A 24,575-nucleotide genomic window follows, 5' to 3' on the forward strand; every position below is an offset into this window, starting at 1 on the left:
GGGGCAGAGAGGTGTATACTGAGGGAAGAGGTACACAGGAGCTGGAGCATGGAGTAGCAAGAAGCCAATCCTCCTACACATAGAAAGAGAAGATAGAAACAGAGTAGGGTGGAGTCCGGGTTGCTACCCAATGACTGAAAGAACCAGAACCATGAAGAATCAATCCAAAGAGGCACATAATTAAGTACTAAAACTTCAAAATGAAAATGAGGTTCAACAGGTAATCTGATCTATATTACATATAATAAAATTCTAATATAAAAGTGCTAATAGGAGTCCTCAGGCTCTTCTAAATAACAGCAGAATGGAATATCAGTGGAAGTCACCAGTCCCCACAGGTAGAGATCTATCCTGAGCTGTGGTGCTGCAGTATGATAAACAAAATAAATATTCACAATTAAATATTCCAAATAAAATATAATGCATGAATAAAATAATATTCACACCAGGGACATTGGGGGTGGTATAGTGCCAGAGCAAGTGCATTCATCTTTCACGCCCAACTTCATTATACTGGGGCAAAGGCAACCGTAGTCCCCAGGACTGGAATACCAGGAACTGCAGCCTTAAAAGCAAAAGGCTTTGCAACACAACAAAGCCACAGAAACTGAAATATTTGGACAGGATGAGGATTCTCAAACCTGAGGGTCTTGGCAGTTACAAAATCATTCAAATTTCACAGAAATGGGCTAATCCAATAGGGAGTAACCCAGCAAAATGTTCCTACACCTGGGCCTCTTCTATTGGAGTGCAGGAAGCACTTCATAAAGAAACACTCTAATTCAGAGATGCCAAAGTATCTATTTCTGTGAAGTAAACGTTTTGGCCACTTCTGGTTTTAGCTTACATCCCAAAGCAGTGTAGAATTTAAAATCTCTGATCCTGTCCATTGAAATCTATGCAGCAATCCCATAATTCATCATGAAAGATTTGCCAGAAAGCTAGGGCTGGCCTAAAATCTCCATCTTTGAGCTAGATAAATTGGAAGCTCTGCTAATGCATCTTGGGTGCCATCAAACTTTTCAGTAAAAAGGTTCCGGTTTCCAGGCACAGGGGCTAATTGCAGGTTTTATTTTCTTAGACAAGGTTTTCACAGAATTTCTGAACTGGATCACTAATTGGCCAACCAGGCTTCGTAAATGTTTCTGGTTGCATGCTGGCCTTTGACTGTGAAAAAGAGAACTGCAGCACATCAAGCACTGCTGGCGCAAATCTCATTCTGTTCTTCACTTAGCCACATTTAAGGAACTGGCATGAAATTATAAAATGGATACTACTTGGGCCAAGGAAGACTACTTTCATTTATTGTAAAGGGATTCTAATCCCTCTAGGCTTTGTGAAATTCTTTACCAGATGGCTAATTTTTCTCAACGGTATCTGGACACTTCCTCCTTGACAGCAGATGGTCTTGCTCTTTTCTTCAGTATGACAATTTTGGATATTCAGGCATATCTTCACCACCATCTGTAGCACATTTGAGCTCAGTTTCTTTGTCAGACAGTATGGCCTCCTCGTCATCTTTTGGTCATAGCAGTTTTTCCAATTTCCATTTGCCCATTGTCTTGAACTTACCTGTTTTTATTTCATCTCTAAGGTTTTGTACATTCCTAACATTTACACTTCCAATTATTTGTTAAAATAAGTGTTAGATACTTTGCTGCCTTACCTCCTGTTTCTAGTTACTAAGAGCCTTAACTATGCAGTTTCCCTTGGAATGGAACATTAATGTTATGTTCTTTTGTCTAAAAAGGGCTCTAAGCTCATGATGAGCGAGGTGACTAAAATTTGCGGACAATACAAAGCTATTCAGGGTAGTGAGGACACAGAAGGATTGTGAAGACCTACAACGAGACATAAACACACTTGAGGAATGGGTCGCACAATGGCAAATGAGGTTCAACGTTGATAAGTGTAAAGTGATGCATGTCAGTAACAAAAATTATATGCACAAATACAGGATGTCCAGTGCTGTACTCAGAAAGAGCCCCCAGGAAAGAGACTTGGGAGTACTTGTAGACAAGACAATGAATCCGTCTGCGCAATGTGCGGTGGCGGCCAAAAGGGCAAACAGAATGCTAGGAATGATTAAGAAGGGGATCACAAACAGATCAGAGAAGGTTATCATGCCACTGTACCGGGCCATGGTGCGCCCCCACCTGGAGTACTGCATTCAACAACGGTCGCTGTACATGAAAAAAGGACATGGTACTACTCGAAAGGGTCCAGAGAAGAGCGACAAAAATAGTTAAGGAACTGGAGGAATTGCCATACAATGAGAGGCTAGAGAAACTGGGCCTCTTCTCCCTTGAGAAGATGAGACTGAGAGTGAACATGATCGAAACATTCAAGATATTGAAGGGAATTGGCTTAGTAGAGAAAGAAAGATTGTTCACCCTCTCCATGGTGGAAAGAACGAGAGGGCACTCTTTAAAGTTAAAAGGGGATAGACTCTGTACAAACGTAAGAAAGTTCTTCTTCACCCAGAGAGTGGTAGAAATCTGGAACGCTTTTCCGGAGGCTGTTATAGGGGAAAGCACCCTAAAGGGATTCAAGAAAAGGTTACCGTAGATAAGTTCCTGCTGGACCAGAACATATGCACGTAAGGCTAGACTTTAGTAGGGCACTGGTCTTTGACCTAAGGGCCATCGCATGAGTGGACTGCTCGGCACGATGGACCACTAGTCTGACCCAGCAGCGGTAAATCTTATGTTCTTATGGCTGCAGTCCATACTAATGGCTAATTAACATCCTGTCTCAAATCTTCCTTTTCTAAGATTTCAGAAAAATTAGTGGGATTTCATTTACTTCATCATGCAGAACACTCTAGCCTTGCCCTAATTGATTAAATCAGGGTAAATTTGGACAAGAAGGCAGGAGGACTGTTGATTTATCTTGATTTAACTATGGTGTTTGAGTTTGTAAATAATAATAATATATTGTTTCACTGACTTGTTGACTTAGAGGGGCATTTTTGATAACACGCCTATGTCTGAGTTTCGCTGTTTTGGGAAAGACATCCAGAAATCCAGTAGAAAAAATGTTCATTCTAAAAACAGCAAGACATCTATCATTTTTTTAATGACCTATGTAGACGTTTTGGTCCTTAGTACATATACCTTTTTTGGCCATTCTTAAATACAGTATTCTTAAACTTTCTTTTGTGTATTTTTCATTTGAACTTTTCAGACCTCAAAGCAGTCAGCGTTCTGTTTACAGAGAGCTGAGCACAACAGAGGGACACTCTAGGGCAGGGGTATCAAAGTCCCTCCTCGAGGGCTGCAATCCAGTCGGGTTTTCAGGATTTCCCCAATGAATATGCATGTTTCAAATCCATTCAAGGTTTGGCCCCCATATACCTGGTTTCCCATTTAAACCTGGACTGTTCCACCAGGCCTGCACGCAGAGTACATATGTTTAGCCACCCAACATTAAAGACCTGCCGATTCAAGAGATACCTGGGCAGAACTCTTGCTTTCCAGGCAGGCCGACAGAATGGTTGGCTGAGTAACATCATTAAGCTCTCCTCATCCTATCTTAGCTTTAGAAAACTAGTTAAAATAAACATGTTCAATCGATTTGTAACCAAGAACTCTTAATGCCTTATCCCTGTACTCTACTTTCATGTACTCGATGTCTCTACACTGTTTCTATCACTCTGACTTTCTCCCTCTCTACTTGTATCCTCCTTTTCTACATGTATTCGATGACTTCATTGTAATTATTTTCGCTGATTGTCCAGCTCTTCTTATTGTAAACTGCCTCAAACTTCTATGGCTTTGGCGGTATATAAGAATAAATTTATTATTATTATTATCAGTGGATAAGGATACGAGTAGTGTACCTTCCTAATTCCTGCAAGCTCTGTCCTCATCTGTGCAAACCTCAAATACTTTTGAATCATAAGTGTTAGAGGCTTGTATGGTTAAGGCAGAGCTTACAGGAATGAGGCAGAGATAGGGAGAGTGACAAAACGTGTGGAGATGGGATGGGGAAATTGAGTTCATGCGGGGATGGGGACAAATTTGTTCCCGTGTCATTCTCTTCTATCATAGATATGTGTGAGTAATAGGCCAATTTCTCATCTGTAAATACACCTAATATTTTCATATACTGTAATTTATAATCACAATTTTTGACTGCTTTTGTACGTGGTTTTGCCCACGTACAAAAGATTGCATGGGCATTTTATAATGTAAATGACTTGTTCTGTATTACAGTCACTGTCAAAATTTAAGAATCTTTGTTTGCCTATCCTGGGATGTATGAAGACCTGCATGTGCATGAAGTGTTGACATACAGAGCACTTTCCACATGGGCGATGTCCGTGGTATGCTGCTGGCATAGTTTTAATCTGTGGGAGTGTGGAAGGTACTAGTTTATCCCTCAGATTTCTAATCCTAGTGAATACGACAATTGGCTTGATGGTCTTGAAGCATTTATGTAGAGACAAAATGTGCCAGTGTTTAAATTGTGACCAGTCAGACACGAGGCCTGCCAAGGTCCCAGTTAGGGAAGGGGGAAAAGTAAAAATGAAAACCAGGAAAGGAAATTCCAAGGTCCTTCCAGTTCCTGAGTCTGACAGTATCTCCATTGACCACCAGAGGGAGACTGAATTGGCTGAGGAGGAGTTAGGTGATCTATCCCCTAGTCACCACCGGGGGAGCCCAAGAGGCCCCAGGAACACTGCTGACTCACCTAGAATAGGGCGTTGCCCCAGAGTACTTAAACCAGCAGTGGAGAGCAGACAGGGAGGCCAGCTAGGGAGAAGGTTTAAACCTTTTTTCCCTAGGGAGTCCCCTGGGCCAAGCAGGAGCAACAAACCCATTCTCATGGAGCTATTAGAAGCCGGACAAGCTGAGGAGCTGCCTGTTTCAGACGAGGAACAACCCATGGATTGTCAAGAAAGTTTTGCAGAGTGTGCTCCTGACTTTCCTGAGGCCAAGCAGGTTGGCTGGGCCTCAAGCTACAAACAGTGAGTTTTGGTTTTTCACTTAACTGTTTGGACTATTTTGTTTTTTTGCAAAGCTAGGAGTGTGAATTATGGGGAGAGGTTTTGCTAACACCCAGGGAGGGAATTTTGAAAGCCTGTCTTGAGGCCTATATTTTGCAAAACCTGTGACACTCTCCTTTCCTGGCAGTGGACTGAGTCTGCCAGAGGCTTTATTTTAACTTTGGGCACTATGGTTTGGTGAACAAGTGCCATGAACTTTATTTTTGTTGGAGAAACTATCTGCTTGGGAGCAGACAGTGCTAACTGAGGAGAGCTGAATCCTCAGGTGCAGTTGGGACTAAATTAACACTGAGAGCAAGTTTGGACTTTATTTTGGTGCTGTTTATTTGCTTGCTTCTTTTGGCATTTTGTGTTTTGCTGCTGTTTGGAGTTCTGACAATTTTTCAGCTGCATTAATGAACTACTTACCTTTATGAAGGAAGGAATAAAATTGAATTATTTTTCGATGAACTACAATTGTTGCAGCTTTGATTTGTGGTTCCTGTCTAAAGTCCAGTTCTGCAGGGTGACTCCATTTCGGGTCACACGCTGTTGTGCTATTTTTGATGTAACCACTAGGAATGCTGTAGAGCCCTGGTCGGGGCTACAGTGGTGGCTACAAAATATAATGTTGCAAATTTCTATAGAATGATAGGAAAACTGCATAGTATATACCAGGTCTGGAGATTTCTTGATTTTATTTCCGGTGTCTAGTAGGTCTTCACGATGAGATAATTTAGACCTCTGATATCCCTGATGAATTGTCCTGGATGGGTATCCCCTTTGTGTGAAACGATTTGCTAGTGTAATTGGTTGTTTTTCAAAATCTGAAGGTTCAGAACATAAACGTTTTAATCTTAAAAATTGACTATATGGAAGATTATCTTTTAAATGGGTTTGATGAAAGCTGGAAAAATGGAGATAAGTATTTTTGTCTGTAAGTTTCCTATAGATAGTTGTTTTAAAGCTGTAGCGGTCTTTGTAGATCTTAATGTCCAGAAAGGGAATGGTTTGAAGATCATATTCCATTTTGAATTTTAGATTTGGATCACAAGAGTTGAGCCAAACGAGAAAATCTTGTAATTTATTGATATTTCCTTACCAGAGAATGAATATATCATCGATATATCTCTTATAGAGACGCACTTCTTCTTTAAATGGATGATCCATTAGAAAATTGTTCTCAAAATGTGCTACTTAAAGGTTGGCGATGTCTGGGGCCATAGATGACCCCATCGCTATTCCTTTTGTTTATAGATAAAACTGTCCTTCAAAACAAAAATAGTTTTCTATTAATGCAAGAGTGGCCAAAGTGATAATGAATCTGTTGGGGATGCATAATTCTGTCGTCCTTTGTTGAAGTGTTTGCTCTATAATTTGAATAGCGGACATTTGAGGAATATTGGTGTATAAAGATTCAATATCAAGAGTAACCAAGATGAATTCTGCAGGGTCACCATCAAAATTCTCTAATATAGATATCATGTGTGCAGAGTCCCGAACGTATGAATCTATTTTGGGGATGAAGGGTCTGAGAAAGTAGTCAACAAAGTCTGAAAGGGGTTCCAGTATAGATCCATTGCCCGATATGATTGGTCTACCGGGTGGATTTTCCAAAGATTTGTGTATCTTAGGTAAAACGTCTTTTCTTTTGATGCCAAAATACCTGCTTGATAAATACAATACAATACAATAATTAGTTCTTTAATCTCCGTATGTAATCTTGTAGTTGGGTCATTTTCTAGGGGAATGTAAAATTCTAAGTCATTAACTTGTCGGAGTATTTCTTTAATATAATCTTCACGATTAAGAATGACGATCCCCTCTCCTTTGTCGGCAGGTTTAATGACGATCTGATGATTATTCCTTAATTTGGTAATAGCATGAAATTCTGTATTGTCAAGATTATGATTATATCCTCTACTTTGTTTTTTCTTTTCAAGATCTTCTATGTCCCGCAAAACACATTCATAGAATGTGTTAATGAGGGGATCACATTGAGTATTGGGGACCCATTTAGATTTATTTTTCATAATGGAGATGTCCGTATTGCTCATTATAATGTCATCTTTTGCAAAAAAAAATGTTTGATTTGTAGGTTTCGCTTCAATTTAAAAAGATCAATTCTAGTTTGAAAGAGATCATATTTACATGTAGGAACAACACATGGGCTGATCCTGTGATGCATATTGTATTAAAATCTGTTGGGCAATAGATAATGATTAACCACATCAAAAGCTGATGATGAATCCGGGGTCATGAGAATTATGGTTTTGATTTGGTATACATTTGGTTGTATGACTTTTGTAATAAGGGAGTCTCTGTATTATGATGTGCTCTAAAGTCATCTTGATTCAGACGTAGGATGTTTGAATAATGAATGTTATTATTTGTTCAACTGCCGCACTTTCCATTAATCTAGAAAGGAAATGTAAACTGGCTCTAGGTCTATAGTTGGTGACATCTGTTTACTTTTTGTGGTATCCTTTAATTTGATCTGAATGAATGCTGATTTCCATTATAATGGGATAATATCTGTAGCAAGAGAAGATATAATCATGTCACGGAGATAGAGAAAAAACAACAATCAGAAAATCAAATTTTTGATGAGGTGGGAGTCCATGGGATCATGTGGTACAGTTATGAGTGTGGCAGATTTTAAGAGTTTTGCACATACCCCTGGATTCTATAGAATTGTTATGTATCTTCTATGGCACACAACAAAAAACCAGCTATTTCACAGTGAGCAAGGAAGATCCAAAAGAAAAAGATTCTGTGGAAAATTGCTTATTGCAAATTGTAAAAGACAAACTCATCCACAATAATATTGATGCAGACCTAACGTGGTCCGTGTTTCAGCTGAAAAAGCCTTCCTCGGGGGTCCAGGATAATGGCCGAACAATGGATAAAAATAAATATGAATGGTAAAAATATATCATAAACTTGAACCTAGCTCCAAAGGGAACTGAGGGAAATATCAAAAATTAATTATTTATGTAAAGGAATTATGAAATTATTTGATAAGGCTACATGAATGCAAGGGTCTAAAACCATTAAATTAATGTTTACAATATTTTTTTAGGAAGAGTTCAAATTTTTTTTAAAAAAATCACCATACAACACATTTTTACAGCATCAATGTGCCATTTGCCTCCCCGTACCTTACCTGGTAGTCTAGCAGCGATGCGGGTCAGGACTGATCATCCTACACTCCTGCCCTGTGTAGAGCCACCATCAAAATGGCTGCTGTGAATTCCCATTGTAGTCTCAAGGCTACAACGGGAACTCATGGCAACCATTTTGATGACGGTACTGCACGGGGTAGAAGTGTAGGACAATTGATCCTGCCCCACATCACTGCTAGACCACTAGGTAAGGTCTGGGGATGCAGGAGGGAGGCGGCCCCAAAAATTATTCACAATTTTTCCCTATTTGCGGGCCGGCTCTGCACCTTACCCCTGCAAATACGGAGGAAGAGCTGTATATCTTCATCCTTGCAGCTAGTACAAAGATGTTGAAATGTAGAAAAAATTATGATTAGTAGTCTTTGGACCCCCAAGATATGGGTTGCCTTATGACAAATGTCTCAATTAGGGGCTTTTTAATTGAAGAAGAAAATCTGAAACGCCATAAAATCAACTGAAACAGCACAGTGGATAAGCAATTAAATACCACATAGCCGATGACAGGATTCAGATGTAACATGCAAATTATTATAATGAATATGCCTGTGAGATATTGGTTTTACTTGACTGTAGAAACCTTTCATTGTCACCAATAATTCACTTGATCCTTTCTAAATATTTAATGAAGACTTTCAACACAAATGTATTAGTGGTAATCATCATAAGAAAATCCCATTTACCTGCACAAAACAGGTATTGATGTATTGGTCCTGTGTAATAAAAAAAAAGTCTGCCCCTCTGTTTTGTAAGGATATCTACAAGCTAAGAATCTGCAGTGTGTGCTTGTTCTTAGAAGGTTGTACTAGGATGATCACAACCTTTCAAATATGCACATTTCCTGAATCATCTTTAGTACTTTTTGCTCAAGCTAATAAGCTGAAAAGTATAGCTAATAAGATGGAAATGCACTCCCAATGTAGCTCTTTCTGTCCTGAAGACACTCCCCTCCCTCACATATCACCAGATTCTATATAAGTGATAGAACTTTGGGTGCCAGAATTTATGCTCCACCCATGTGCACATTCACTGTATGCTTTTCAACATTCATTTCTACCAGAAAACAGATAACCCCATGTAAATGCAAGACCAAAAACTAAAAGTACTAATATTCAAACAAACCCTAAGATGCAAGACTCTTCAAGCAGTACAACGTTGCCCCAGAGAAAACCAAACAAATGCATTTCTTCCTGAACAGACAGCAGATGCAAAATCACTAAATAAAAGCATTTCCTCTACCGTTGTTGTCTCTCTCCCTCCATGTGTCTTGCTTTCTGGCCTGCTCCCCGATGTTAGCTTCAGGCTGGTCCATGGTGCGATCAACGCAGGGTCTTCGGGCTGGCTCCCTGAGTGCTGCATTGAACAAAGCTGTGGGAAGCGGCTCCTCGCACGCGTCCCACACCTCATCTGGAAGCCTTCCCTCTGACTTTGCGATGTCAGAGAGAAGGCTTCCGTGTCAGGCACAGGCCGCAGGTAGAAGCCTTTTCCCATGGCTTTGTACACTGCAACACTCAAGGAGCCAGCCCAAAGATGCCGCATTTATCGCACTGAAGACCGGCGGCTACTGAACAATCTCTTGGGCCCGATGGAGGTGCTGGCCCTGTGGACCGGCAGAAAATTTCTGTGGACCGGCGGTTGAAGCTGAGTCGCGAGCTGCACTCAAGTGGATAAAGAGCCGCATGCGGTTCGTGAGCCGTGGTTTGCCGACCACTGATGTAGAGTAAACGGCAATCTCTTATGCATTAAAATGGCAACACCCCTTTGCCTCCCACTGAAGATAAAAGAGTAGACTTCCCCCACCCAACCCCTCAGCAGCTTGGCATGCTCGATCTGAGAAAGGCGGGTCTCTTACAAATATGCTATATCAGTACCCAGCTTCCTGAGATGAGTCAATATCCGTGAACGCTTAATGGGAGACTTGACTCCATCCACATTAAGCGTAGTCACTTTCAAATCAGCCATAACCACAGACTATCTGGATGCCCAGCTAAACTCCACCGCAAATTGAGTATATGCTACCAATCACAATGCCCCCGTTACCTCATCCCACTCCCACACCCACCCTCCCCACACATCCCACAAACATACACAGGACTTACCCCCCTACACCAGACATACCATAGCCATACTCCCCCCCTCCCCCAGAGCATGCCTCCCCCAGCATACAATCTCATATGCACTTCCCCAGCCCACCCAGAGAGGACCTCCTCCCCAGCCAAAAAAACAACACATTTCTGCATCCCATCCAAGAACACAACTGCAAAACCAAACTGGAGAGCCCAGCAAGACCCCAGTCAAATTGGGCCACAGGCAGAGAGCCGATAGCCAAAGCAGATTGGAGTTCTCACAGAGTGAAGGCCTCCCGGCCCCCTGCAGAGTCCTCCAGCCAACTGCATACAGTCTAGGCAAATGCAGGTGCACAGGGGTCAGGACAGTAGGAGCCCCAGCAGGCCACAGCAAACATGGGGCCCAGGCAGGAACAGGGATGCCAAAGATCAAACCCTAGGGCCAAAACCCTGTGCCCAGTGAGGCGTCCCTGGAAAGGTCCATGCCATTCCAGGAAAGACAGAAGTCGTCCATCAGGCCGCACAGGGTCTTGCAAAAGCAGTAAATTGGGCAGGAAGCCGCTCCATAACTGCCCTGGCTTCCTTCACCTTGGCAAGGGTAATCGCCCTGCCATCCTGCCACACACGCAGCTTCACCGGGAACACCTGTGTGAATTGGAGGCCTCGGTTGTGAAGATCGTGCAGAACGGTGACATCAGTTTGCAGCCACTTGCACGGAGTAATTGTTAAACAACAGCACTTTAGAGTCTTCATAGTCCAAAGACCCTGTTTTTTGGAAAGCTCGGTTGGTCTTCTTTTCCCTACCTGCCCTGCCGCAGCACACAACCGACCGGAAGTCTTCTCGATATCAGCAATGACATTGGAGGGAGGGAGGGCTTTGCTTAAGCCCTCCCTCCTACGTCAGCACTGACATCGTGGAACAAATTAGAAGTTACATGCACAACTTGGTAGGCACATTCTATAAAGTGCTGTGTGTTAGTTTTAAAGCTAAAATCTGAAAAATGGGCGTGGTCAGAAGAAGAGCATGAGCTGACGTCGGAGGGAGGGAGGGCTTTGCTTAAGCCCTCCCTCCGACATCAGCGCTGACATCGTGGAAGACTTCCGGTCGGCTGTGTGCTGCAGCAGGGCAGGTAGGGAAAAGAAGACGAGCCTCGAGGCTCGAGTGCATCGGAACCCCCTCAGGATCCCCGTGACCCTTATCAGACATCCCCGTCGTCCCCGTCCCCGTGCAGCTCTCTAGTGTGCATTAGGCATAATCTATAAGAATGCATATAAGTTCTAGGAATGCTCACAATCCGCTCATGCTCTTCTCCTGACCATGCCCCTTTTTCAGATTTGCGCCTTAAAACTAACACACGGCACTTTATAGAATGTGCCTACCAAGTTGTGCATGTAACTTCTAATTTGTGCCAATTAGGGTCAAATATGTATTGTTTGCCAATTATCATTGCCGGTTGGGCTTGCTAAAGAATTAAGGCATGTGTATAAATTTGGGGGTCACTGGAACGTTTGAAAATTGTACTCCCTATATTTATAAATGGACAGCAGCAATTAAATCTTATACTATACTTAATTTTACACAGGTTAATATAGTCAGGAAACTGCATACCGCCTACAAGGGGCTGGAATGGTACAGCATCAGTCATTGCTACAGTTGATTTGGATTGCTGAATTTCCAATCATGTTTTTCCATACAATAGAAACAGCGTGTATATAAACTAGTACTGCTAGCTTACCTGGATGGGTTTATTGGCAGCCCTCTCACTGCTAGGCAGATCTTATTACTGGCAGAATCATTTTTAATGAATTTCTTCATCTCGCTGCTAGCAATTTCTGAGGTCCAGGCATTTGTTGTTTTGTCACCCTCATGTTTAATTCTGTCATTATTAGCAAAGGAACAAATTGCCAATGGAGTTTTCTTTCTTTGTTTCAGGTAATTGATGGCAAAGGTCTCGGAGTGAACGGAATGACTATCAGCACCTTGAAAGAAGAAGGATATAAAGCAGTCTTTATTGGGATAGGTAGGAGTATTATGTTCTGAGATATCACATTTTCTTTCATTAGGAACCTGATTCACCAAGGTTTTTTTTTTTTTTCTACTATTCTGTGCCTATGTAATCAAAGTATAGAGACTGGTAATTTAGCCAAGTAGAGCACAGAGCTGTAAAACCTGGAGGCACCAATTTGATTCCTTTCACTGGTCACTGTGACTTTTAGCAAATCACTACACCTATTTCTGCAGAAGCGTAGATTATAATATTTTCTTGCTAAATCTTACAACAGTGTGTTTGATTTGAATTACTATGACAGAGCTCAAAATACTGTATGGCAAAACCTAAAACTTTAATATCCATAATTTATTTATTTACTCAATTTTCTATACGGTTCTCCCAGGGGAGCTCAGAATGGTTTACATGAATTTATTCAGGTACTCAAGCATTTTTCCCTGTCTGTCCTGGCGGGCTCACAATAGTGTACCTGGGGCAATGAGGGGATTAAGTGACTTGCCCAGGGTCGCAAGGAGCAGCTTTAACCACTGTGCCACACTCTTCCCTGGTAAGTGTTTCAATATATCGCTGCTCCCAGTGTTCCGTGGCCTATACAGTATCTCTGACGCTCAAAATGAGATTGACTTGGAGAAAGGGACCATCAGTAAAGCAAAGATATTTTATCACACAGTAGGACTTGTGGTCTTTTCAATAGACAACATATGATTCCCGCTGTAACTTTTAACTCTGAGTTGGCCTAGTGGTTAGGGACTCTGGGCAAGCCACTTAACACTTCATTGCCCCAGGTTCAAAACAAGTACCTGTCTAAAATACGTAAACTGCTTTTGATTGTATAAACCACACAGAAAAAGTGGCTATACGAGTCTCATTCCCTTTGCCTTTCTCTAGTACTAAATTGTGTTTAATCTCCAGAATATGGTGCAATAATTCTTATGGATTCACCCAATACAAATCATAGTAGCATTTTCTACTGTATTTATCTTAATATATCAGACAAATATGTGCTGCTGCAAAACCCTTCAGATCAAGTCCCTCATAGTTCTAAGTCAATCTTTACCCTCACTCACATTACTACTACTACTACTATTTATCACTTATATAGCACTGAAAGGCATATGCAGCACTCTACATTTTAAACCGAAACCAAAGAAAAATGACGCCAAAATATCCACAGTGAAGAAAATCCATGAGAAACCAAAAAAGCACTGTGGAGTGACGATGTTCCTTAAATGGACTTTAGTAGGAAAATAAAAGTTCCAAAGGTACAATAGAATCATCCACATAAAAATAAAATGATCCACATAAAAACCATAAAGTCCACTAAGGGCGCAGGACCAAACAGGGTCTCTGTTTCAACAAAAAGTCTTCTTCAGGGGTCCCTGAGTGTCCTATGGTGGGGAATTCGTGGAAAAACTAATATGTGGAGAGTCTCAAGTAAAGCTTTTAAATGGGCCTTGAATACTGCCAGAGACGGAGACCACCACTGTTCCAAGAATATGGTGCAGCAAGGCAGAAGGGATGGAGTCTGGAGTTCGCAGTTGAAGAGAAGGGCACGGATAGGAGGGACTTACCAGCTGAGCATAGCTCATGGGGAGGATCTTAAGGGGAGATAAGTGAAGGGAGATAGTGAGGGGTAGCTGAGTGAGTGCATTAGTAAGTCAGTAAGTGGAGTTTGAATTGCATTTGTAAATGGATGGGAAGCCAATGAAGTGACTTTAGGAGAGGAGTAATTTGAGTAAAGCGGCTCTCCTGGAATATGAGTCGTGCAGTCAAATTCTGGACAGATTGGTGGGGATCGAGATGGATAAGTGGAAGGCCTGAGAGTAGCGAGTTGCTGTAGTCTAAGCCAGTTGCCAGTGTTTTGAAGCTATTCTACTTCAGAAGGAATCTCATCTCCGGTGTCTTGGCATTCGTTAACTGCCTCTAAAAAGAAGAATCAGTCTCAATTAACTATGAAAAGCTCCATATGGAAGACATTGCATCAGAGAGTTATTAATCTACCATGAATGCAGTATGTTTATTTAAAAGCTTGATATACCACTCACTTTCATCAGACCAGAGTGGTTTACAATTCTAAAAATACATAATATTTACAGAAAATATAAAAAACTGCATCTAATCATAGGAAAGACCTAAACAACCAACCAAGAACAGAATCACTCAACTTACATTCTAAGATAGCATGCTAAAGGATAAAAGACAGATATCTATTCACTGAATAGTCATAGATCAAAAGCCTGCCTGAAAAAAAAAATGATTTTAGTAGAATCTTAATTTATTTTTTTTATACTTAAGTTGTCCTCGAATTTCCCAAGACTTGGAACAAGTCAGAATAAATCCCTCTCTCTTCATGAAGCCCAGTGTGCTTTTGGAAATATGTGACAGGCAAAACTTTTAGTCTTATAGCAATCTTAAGCACTTCTTTGGTGTGTATACATAGCACTGTCTACCAAATTAGATAGGAGGACTGATGGTCCTATAATGATTTGTGTGCTAAACAAAACATCTTACATGGAATTCTGAATCTCACAGACAACCAATGAAATCTCATCAACAATAGAGTCACGTGATTGTATTCAATGCTGGGCCATGTCCTGATGAGGTGGGAGCATTTAGGGATCACTTTAGTGCCTACCCATCAAGGAGACCTCTTGTAGGTGCCACAGGGCTCAGCTAGAGATGAATGGATTTATATTTCAGGCACTAGCCCTTGGACAGCTAGCAGGTCTGATTTAGTTCCTGCTATATTTGTTGTTGCTGTGGCTAGAACTATGAGATTTTGCAAGTTTCAGTAATGCAAAATGAAATATACTGCTCTAGTAACTACACTGAGGTATTGAGGTAATGCAGTTTAATGACTGGCACATTAAAATTGCTTCTATAAAATTGTCAGTTCTGCAGCAGCTTAGTAACTACACCTTTTACTTTGCAGTAGGGAAGGAAGCACCCACACTGCTCCTTATGACCCTGGGCAAGTCACTTCATCCCCCATTGCCCTAGGTACTTTAGATAGATTGGAAAAATGGGAAAAAATGGGACTGGGAAAAATGCTTAGGTACCTGAATAAATTCATGTAACCCGTTCTGAGCTCCCTGGGGAGAATGGTATAGAAAATTGAATAAATAAAATAAGGAAGGTGAGTCTAACAGGCATGCACTAAACATACCTTATTCCATTAAAACCATAAACTATACAAAATGAAAAAAAAAATGCTAACAAACTGAAAAGAAAAATGATGCCAAAAAAAAAAAAAAATTCCTGTATACAGTGGCAGTGAAATATCTTATTGGATGGAGAGTCCAAATAAACCATTCTCCATTCCTGTCCCAAGCTCTCTTATTTCTGATGTTACATTGGTTAAAATATTGGTTGGGCCATGGCTCACCTCATTCCACTGCCTATATTGCATGTCCCAGTGGATACCTGGATGAAATTTATAGTAGAGATTTTAGAAGCCTTCTTTATGCGTAGAATGAATTGAAAGGATATTTATTGGCAGAGGAAGGGAGACAGCAACAGATCAAGATTTTTATTGGCAGGAGAAGGGAGCCAAAGCCACAGATCAGACCTGTGACAGACATCACAGTGAAGAGATACAAATGGGCAGACTGGCTGGGCCAAATGATCTGTTGTTCTTTCCCCCCCCTAATATATTTTAGATTTTTCTTTTTCTACCTGGTCTTAAGTCAGCCATATCATTGTGATACTATCTGCTACATGCAAATTTCACACCCTTATGTCATGCATATATCTGGCTAAAATGCATTATGCAATATACTGTATTATTTAAAAACAGGCAAATTTCAGATAGTATGTGGAAAGGGGAATCCACACATCTAGGCAAGGACAAACATAGAGCCTTTTGTAAAACAGATGCAAGACTGCACATAACAGTTCCTCCACATACAGAGAAAACATTGATTTTAGAAAGATAAAAGCAGTGGAAAAAGACATATTTATCTCCCTCTCCCCCCCACCCCCACCCATACACATAGCTGTGAGTGCAGCTTTCTACAATTTTTGCTCACTTTGTAAAGGGCTCTATCAGATGCTCTCCCAAGGTATCAGCTGCTTCCTCTGCGGCACAGTGGTTAGAGCCACAGCCTCACACCCTGAGGTTCTGGGTTCCTATGTTGCTCCTTGTGACCCTGGGCAAGTCACTTAGGGGCAAATTCTATAAGACGCACCCTAAAGTTAGGCGCTGATATAGGCACCGTTCAGTGTGATTCAAGTAAAATCAGGTGCTGTTTAGTGAATCATGCTGAGCGGCACCTATTTTGGAGGCACCCAATAAATAGGCCAGCTCTAAGCAGAACTAAAACCTAGGCGCCCATGCGAATGCTTAAGTACGTTTAAGAGCAGCGATTCTGTAACAAGGCACCTCACACGTAGCCATGCCCACACCTAAAATGCTAAGCGCCTATTTTTTGAAGGCCACCTAAATTTTTAGAGGCGCCTTGTTACAGAATCACTCTTTCTTGATAGGCGCCTACGTTTCTATTAGTGTTGATTCAAAAGCTTAATTGAGCTTGTTATTCCATTTAGATAAGCACCTATCTAGTTAGGCACCTCCAAAATAGGTGCCTAACATTAGGCGCCGGTTACAGAATTTGGGCCTTAATCCCCCCATTGCCCCAGGTACATTAGGTAGAACAGATAGGGAAAAATGCTTGAATACCTGAATGGTATATAAATAAATAAAATAATGTTAACCTCCAGTTAAGACAGTATATCAAGTCCCAAACACATCCCTCCAGTAGACAGAACACCTTTCTGTAATCTAGACATACCAGGTCTAAATAACAGCCATCCTTTTTGACCTGGACATCTCTTGCCCTTGGTGTGGTTGAAGTTGGACATCTAAATTTTGGCTCCTTCTTAGTCCTAGCCATAGTAGGCCCAGATCACACACCCCTTTCCATGTGGACATAATACAGTGTTTGACGACCATATCCTGACTTTATATAATTGTATGGAAGCCCATGCGATGTAAACATCTAAATGTCAACTTTCAGACATCCAAAACAAGACTAGAGCTTCTAGAATAACCACCATTATCTCAGTTGATCTGGGAAAATTCACACAATTCCATTGATCTTGAAGATTATTAAAATTTGCCTGGTTACAGTTTGATTTTGTATTATTTGGGCCTCTCTTTGAACAATGTATAACTGAGTTATATGAGGAAGCAAATGAAAGAAGAGAATGTGTGTAAATAAAGAGGAAAGCTAAGTTTATCAATTAGAACAAAGAAGAGGTAGTCATTTGGTAACAAAGGGGTATGTGTTGTCACAAAGTGCATTTTACTAAGAATAGCTGGTTAAAATCATTTTTCTATAAGCATTCATTCTCTCTTTTACATGTTAATGTGAAGTTTGTTTATGTTACTCGAATCATTGAGCTGGTTATTTAAAATGCATTGGTTAAGCTGATATACATTGACATGAGTAATTAGAAGTACAGGTATGCCATTTACTGTAGCCATTGCTACTGTATCTAGAATCACTGATACACATTCAGAAATATTAATTTCTCTCAATGGAAAACCACAACTGTTAAAATCATGCAACTGATGGACAGTATCAGTACTGACTGGCATACAGTTTGCAATACTTGATACAGTGGAAACTATGTCAAAATATCAGCTCATGTTATATATTTGATATGTCATTTCTGATTTTGGCATGACTTTATTGCTCAGAAACAATACCAGATTGACAGCCCCTTGAATATGTTATTCTTTTAAGAAAAGTTGAAGTGTCTGGCTGACATTGCTATACCAACTTATAGCTCTGTTCTGAAGGGACCACTTTAGGGGTGACAGGGCAATTCAATATATGGCGAGGCCCATTTAATCTTGTACTTCTCTCCTGAAACTGTCAATAAAGATGTTAATTAGTGCCAGTTATCATAGTTTTTATCATGTGGATCGTTGTCCACTAGGATTTGAGTAAAGACTATTAATTCATTACATTCAGACCACCAAATAATTCAGTATCCGTCTCATTTTTTTTTTCTCTTTGCATAAGAAGGAAATTAGGAAGGTGAATACTGAAATGGTAGAATAAAAGTCCATTTTTCTATCCATTAAGGGAAAATGTATTTGTACTGTTTTATGCTTTGTGATGATGTGTTTTGGTATTTAAATTATTTCATAGAAACATAGAAACATGATGGCAGCTAAAGACCAAATGGCCCATCTAGTCTGCCCATCATATGTTAATTGTAACCCATCTAAAACAGTTGATGGATGGACTATTAATCATTATTTTAAAACAAATACAATTATTAAATATTTTTCTATGGAAAATACCTCTTGGGAAACTGTCTATCCCAAATAATAATAATAAGAGACAATAAGGAGGGGGGGGATTGCTAGCTAAAGAATGGGAACACAGTACAGAAACAATCCTGACAGCTGTGATAGAGATTTTTTAGATTCTGGATCTATATATTTAACAGTCTATCTGGACCTTACTGTTCCTTCGACCTAGTCAACCACAGTATCCTTCTAAGTAGGTTATTTGACATTGGCATCAGAGACATGGCACTTGATTAGCTATCTTCCTTTTTTTCTAATAGAAGTTTCATTGTTAAGGGGCGGGAGGTGTCTACAGTAGCAGTGTTTTCCCTTTAAACTGTGGGGTCTAACAAGGCTCTGCTCTTTCTCCCCTCTTGCTCAATATTTGTATCAGTCCTCTGATTCATCTCATACACTCTTTAGGACTCACTGTTTACTGTTATGTTGACAATATTTTAATTTGGGCCAAAGTTTGCCCCTATCCTTAGACCTGTCTGACTTGCGATGACAAGAGTGAAAACTTGGATTGATGACAGCCACCTGATGATAAACATCAAAACATTATTTGTATGTTGGTTCATTGGAAAGAGTAGTCCCGAGTTTAAAGCCTATACTTTTTGATCACTAATTTTATCCAGTTTCTTCATTTAAATATTTGGGAATTATCTTTGACTCCTATCTGTCCTTTACTAACCATATCTCCCAATTAGTTAAAAAATGTTTTTGTATATTATAGACGCTAAAATCAATAAAATACTACTATGATCAGAAAGCTCATCGTTATTCACATTGTCAAATTTGACTCGGACAAGAGGTCATGGACTGAAACTGAGGGGCACCAGGCCCAGGACAAATATTAGGAAGTTCTGTTTCGCACAACGAGTGGTGGATGCTTGGAACGCTCTCCCTGAGGAGGTCGTGATGGAGACCAGCATTCTGGGATTCAAGAGCAAGTTGGATGCACACCTTCTTGCAAATCACATTGGGGGATACGAGTAAACAAGGTTTCTCAGCAGGGAACACCTGGCTTGGCCTCCGCGGGTGTGGGTCGCCGGACTGGATGGACCTAGAGTCTGATCCGGTGAAGCCATTTCTTATGTTCTTACTCTAATCCAGTGGTTCCCAACCATGTCCTGGAGGACCACCAGGCCAATCGGGTTTTTCAGGCTAGCCCAAATGAATATGCATGAGAGAGATTTGCATATAATAGAAGTGACAGACATGTAAATCTGCTCCATGCATATTCATTAGGGCTATCCCGAAAACCCAATTGGCCTGGTGGTCCTCCAGGACAGGGTTGGGAACCACTGCTCTAATCCATGCATTCCTACTGAGTAAACTTCTGTATTTTCCTGCCCTCCATTGTCCTCCCTACTCTCTTCTAACCCCTTCCTCTGTAATGTCGCCTAGAGCTTGTATAGGTATGTGCGACGCACAAATGGAAGGAAGAAATAAATAAACTAGATTATGGCAACATGGTTTATGCAGGTTTTCCACTTGTGCAAACTAAAAGGTTGCAAACAGTTCAAAATGTTACTAGAAAACTCCTATCTAATGCCCATTTTTATGACCATGTTACACCACTGCTTTATAACTTTCCTTGGCACAGCTGAAGATTAAATGAGGACGTTAAGATTAGAAGCCTAGAAGCATAAGAGTCAGAGGAATCATTAGTGTGTATGTTAAAATCACCAAGAATGATAGAAGGTGAGAGGGTGAGTGTAGCTTGTTCTGTACCGCCATGTTTAAAGAGACTCATCATAATTAAAGAACAGTACATCACAAACCAGAGGACCTTAATCAAGTTCTTGGATATTGCAGATATTGACTCATTGAAACAAGATATGAAATCTCACGACATCTCGCTTGCAGATCTAGGCATAAGTTAGAAAGAGACTTTCTGTACTTACAATGTTTGTATCAGTACTGGGTGTGTATGAACCCGACTGATAATGAAGATCAAAGTTAGGCATCCTAATTTTTAGGTGCTCTGCATTTATGTCAGGGTTTTCTTGGCTTATTCTAAGTTAGGCGCCTACAATCACCTAAATCCAAAACAAGCACCTGCATACAAAACATGTTCACAAACTGTTTCCTAATCATGGCTTCTTTGTGGTAGGCGATTGGGCTAGGAACCAACCTCAGAATGGTAGGCACCTACCCAGTTAGGCATCACAGAGGCATACCACGACTCACACTGGTTCCCAATACAAGCAAGAGTATACTTCAAATTCTACTGCCTACTATTTAAAGCTATAAACAGAGACAGCCCAACCTACTGGAACAACCGACTAACTTAATCCACCTCAACCAGACACTGGAGAACCCACTCACAGTTCACACACCCGCCAACTGAAAATGTCAAACGAAGAAAACTATATGACAACATAATGGCCACCAGAGCAGCAAAAATAGACAGACAACTCACCAATCTGCTGTCTTCAACCACAGATTACAAAACCTTCATATAAGAAACAAAAACCCTACTGTTCAAAAAATACATAAAACCTATTTAACACGACCAGATCCCAAGCTTCACCTACTATACAATCTACTCCTTATCAAATCAAAAATGTTCAAATTACCCATTATGTATTACCTAATTTCATGACAATTCTTATGTAATCCGCCTATATATCACAAAGATTCAAAATATCACTCCAAAACAAAAGCACCACACAAGCCAAGAAAGCTAGCTTATTACTTAAGCGAAAGAAAAGCCTGAGACAAACGGAGAGGTGTAACCACACTCTTCCACCCAAGCATCATAGGCAAAAAAACTTTTGCACAAGTTTAAAGTTAGCAGGTGGGAGCAAAAAATAGTCGAGAATGATTAATGGTAAAAACCACTGAACACAAACAGGCCAGGCCGATGATCACTTTGTGGCCGGTAACCACTGCTTCAGGGCCTTAGCGACAAATCCAGGCTATCCTATAACACAAAACACAAACCTAAAAGGGAAATGAAATTGCTCACCTGCTGAAAGTTGAAAAAGAGCAAAAGCTCATTCAACTACTTACAGTACGCAGATCCTAACTGCTGCTTTCAACCACAACTTTCAAAGCACTGTTGTGGGGCTTACAACCATGTCCAGCCCTGTCAGGAGAAAGATCACGTGACAGGTCAGCTGAACACGAACCAGACAATCCAGGCAGACCATGTCAGCTCATTCACAAAACAGAATGATTGAAATCACATGAGCTAAAAACAGCTGATACACAAAAGAAGGCATACTAGAGAAATACTGCAGACAAGATAAAACTAAAATGATGACTTCTATTGCCGCCCCTTCTCTCAGTACGCACTCAGGTTTGCTTACAAGAGAACTCAGAACTTGAAACAAATTCTCAGTCCGGCGGTTCCTCATTCCAACATAAGAAACTCAGGAGCGGTGGGGTCACATGGTCCCTGTGGGAGATGCAGCAATTGTGATATCATGCTTAGCTGCAGTGAGTTTGTTAATCCTGGTGATGGGAAATGCTACCAACTTAAGGTTCATACCTCTTGTGAATCTGATTATGTGATCTACTGTATTGTTTGCCTCTGCAGACTTATTTATGTGGGCCAAACTTCACATCCTCTGAGACTGCGCCTAGAAGACTTCAACCAGCGCAGGGAGCAATTTTGGATTTTTCAGCTCCAGGCTGTGCAGCCCCATGGATTAAATACAAGCATCGATTGGTTCTATTTTTACTGAATCCCGTCAGCATTTCTATAGTTAATCATGTCATCATTTTAGTTTTATCTTGTCTGCAGTATTTCTCTAGTATGCCTTCTTATGTGTATCAGCTGTTTTTAGCTCATGTGATTTCAATCATTCTGTTTTGTGAATGAGCTGACATGGTCTGCCTGGATTGGCTGGTTCGTGTTCAGCTGACCTGTCACGTGATCTTTCTCCTGACAGGGCTGGACATGGTTGTAAGCCCCACAACAGTGCTTTGAAAGTTGTGGTTGAAAGCAGCAGATAGGATCTGCATACTGTAAGTAGTTGAATGAGCTTTTGCTCTTTTTCAACTTTTAGCAGGTGAGCAATTTCATTTCCCTTTTGGGTTTGTGTTTTGTGTTATAGGATAGCCTGGATGTGGCGCTAAGGCCCTGAAGCAGTGGTTACCGGCTATGAAACGATCGTCGGCCTGGCCTGTTTGTATTCAGTGGTTTTTACCATTAATCATTCTCGGCTAATTTTTGCTCCCAGCTGATAACTTTAAACTTATGTGAAAGTTTTTTGCCTATGATGCTTTGGTGGAAGAGTGTGGGTACACCTCTCCGTTTGTCTGAGGCTTTTCTTTCGCTTAAGTAATAAGCTAGCTTTCTTGGCTTGTGTGGTGCTTTTGTTTTGGAGTGATATTTTGAATCTTTGTACTATACTTCCCTCCATTCCTCCCTGTTTTTTGTGGTTGTATCCACCTATATATGTCATAACAGCATGACAATTCTTATGCAATCCGCTTTGAAGGTAATGGCAGAATAGAAATCACTAATATAATGTAATATATAGAATTGGGCCTGAGTACTCCTGCATTATTCAGTTAGCGAACGCCAATCAAAATACCCTACCCTGACAATATAGGAATACCTACTCTCCCCCCATGACATGCCACCTCTGAAAAATTGTTTAGAAAATGTAGCTATATTTAAATTAGTACAAAATAATATATTTCTGTAGTCGTCTGTTTCCATGCACCAACACTGCATTAAAGGGAGAAGAGACCTAGTGGTTATAGCTGCTGCCTTAGCACCCTGAGATTGTGAGTTCAATCCCAGCCTGATCCCTGTGACCATGGGCAAGTCACCCCCTTCTCCCCCCATATTGCTCCAGGTACTACAGTTAGATTGTGAGCCTGCCAGGACAGATAGGGAAAAATACTTGAGTACCTGATTAGTATTTAATGTATTATAAATCACTTTGTGTGAATTTCTTCATGAAAAGGCAGTTAATAAATCCCCATAAATAATGTCCTTAAGTAAAAGGGCCTCTTAATAGAAGACAAGACATTAGTGCTTATAAAAAAGACAAGTCTGTTATCAGAAACTCCTCAAATCTCCTGAAGATTCTAGTGCAGGATTTATTTGTTTTTACTGCCAGAAATGTAGTGGATAAGACCAAAATGGCCTCAGTGTATTATGAAGTGATTATTAGTTCTTTATATCTTTAATAACCTCAAGACATACTGAGGTCAACTCTGACTTAGATATCACATTCTCACTAGATGAACATAATTAAAAAGAAATTTTTAATTAAAGGATTAATAATGATGCATAATGCACTGAGGATGATTCAGCCTCATTCATTTCTTGATGCCAGCAGAATATAAATTCAATTGCAAGCACATGGCAAACTTCTAAAAATAGAACATACAAATTAGAAACTGCTGTAACTTTTGAAGCATTCCCTAAGGCCTCTTTTTTCACTTTTCCTGTAAGGAGAAAGGTCTGAACCTGCCTATGTGGCAGAAATGGTTTAAGGGGTCAACTGGTATATCTGTCTAGCTATCACTAACAGCTATGCATCAGGAAGGGACTCTGTTAAAACGAATAAAGAATACACACTATAAAACCTTACAAACACATAGCGTATATTCTTTATTCCTGATGAAGAGCCGAAACTCGAGTCGGGAGGCCAGGGACTAGACCATGGAGATTTAGTTATTAGAAAGCACGTTCAAGCACATAGAGCACTGGCACTTTAACACTGGCACTCTACCACTTTATCACAGCTGTGGCTACAGCGATCCAACCGTTCAGCAATTCCAAATAAGTAGTTTTTAAATCATTACTAAGCATTTCTCTTTGGTTGGGTCAGGGACAGTAAAGGCTATGATGGTCCCTATTCTAGCCATAGTTTGGTGTTATCACTAAACTATTTGTAAGTGGTCTGAGCTCTTTACTATTATTTAAGTATTTATTTAACAACAATTAGAGCTGTGATTTGATAGATGATACCTGATATATTCATCACAGGATTATATTAGCAGTCTCTCTATTTTTGTGAAACAAATAATATTATAGCAATCAAGATGAGATGT

General features: G+C 40.5%; 1 protein-coding gene across 3 annotated transcripts in view; it reads left to right on the top strand.

Annotated features, from left to right (window-relative positions):
- Positions 1–24,575, top strand: part of DPYD (dihydropyrimidine dehydrogenase) — a 1,270,977-nt gene that overhangs the window by 504,909 nt on the left and 741,493 nt on the right. For all 3 annotated transcript variants that reach the window (XM_033915764.1, XM_033915766.1, XM_033915765.1), the window contains one exon: positions 12,172–12,259. In XM_033915764.1, coding sequence (XP_033771655.1) covers positions 12,172–12,259 — 88 coding nt within the window. The remainder of the gene's footprint in view (positions 1–12,171; positions 12,260–24,575) is intronic.

The sequence above is a fragment of the Geotrypetes seraphini genome, chromosome 12 (assembly GCF_902459505.1).
Source record: "Geotrypetes seraphini chromosome 12, aGeoSer1.1, whole genome shotgun sequence".
Classification (NCBI taxonomy): Eukaryota; Metazoa; Chordata; class Amphibia; order Gymnophiona; family Dermophiidae; genus Geotrypetes; species Geotrypetes seraphini.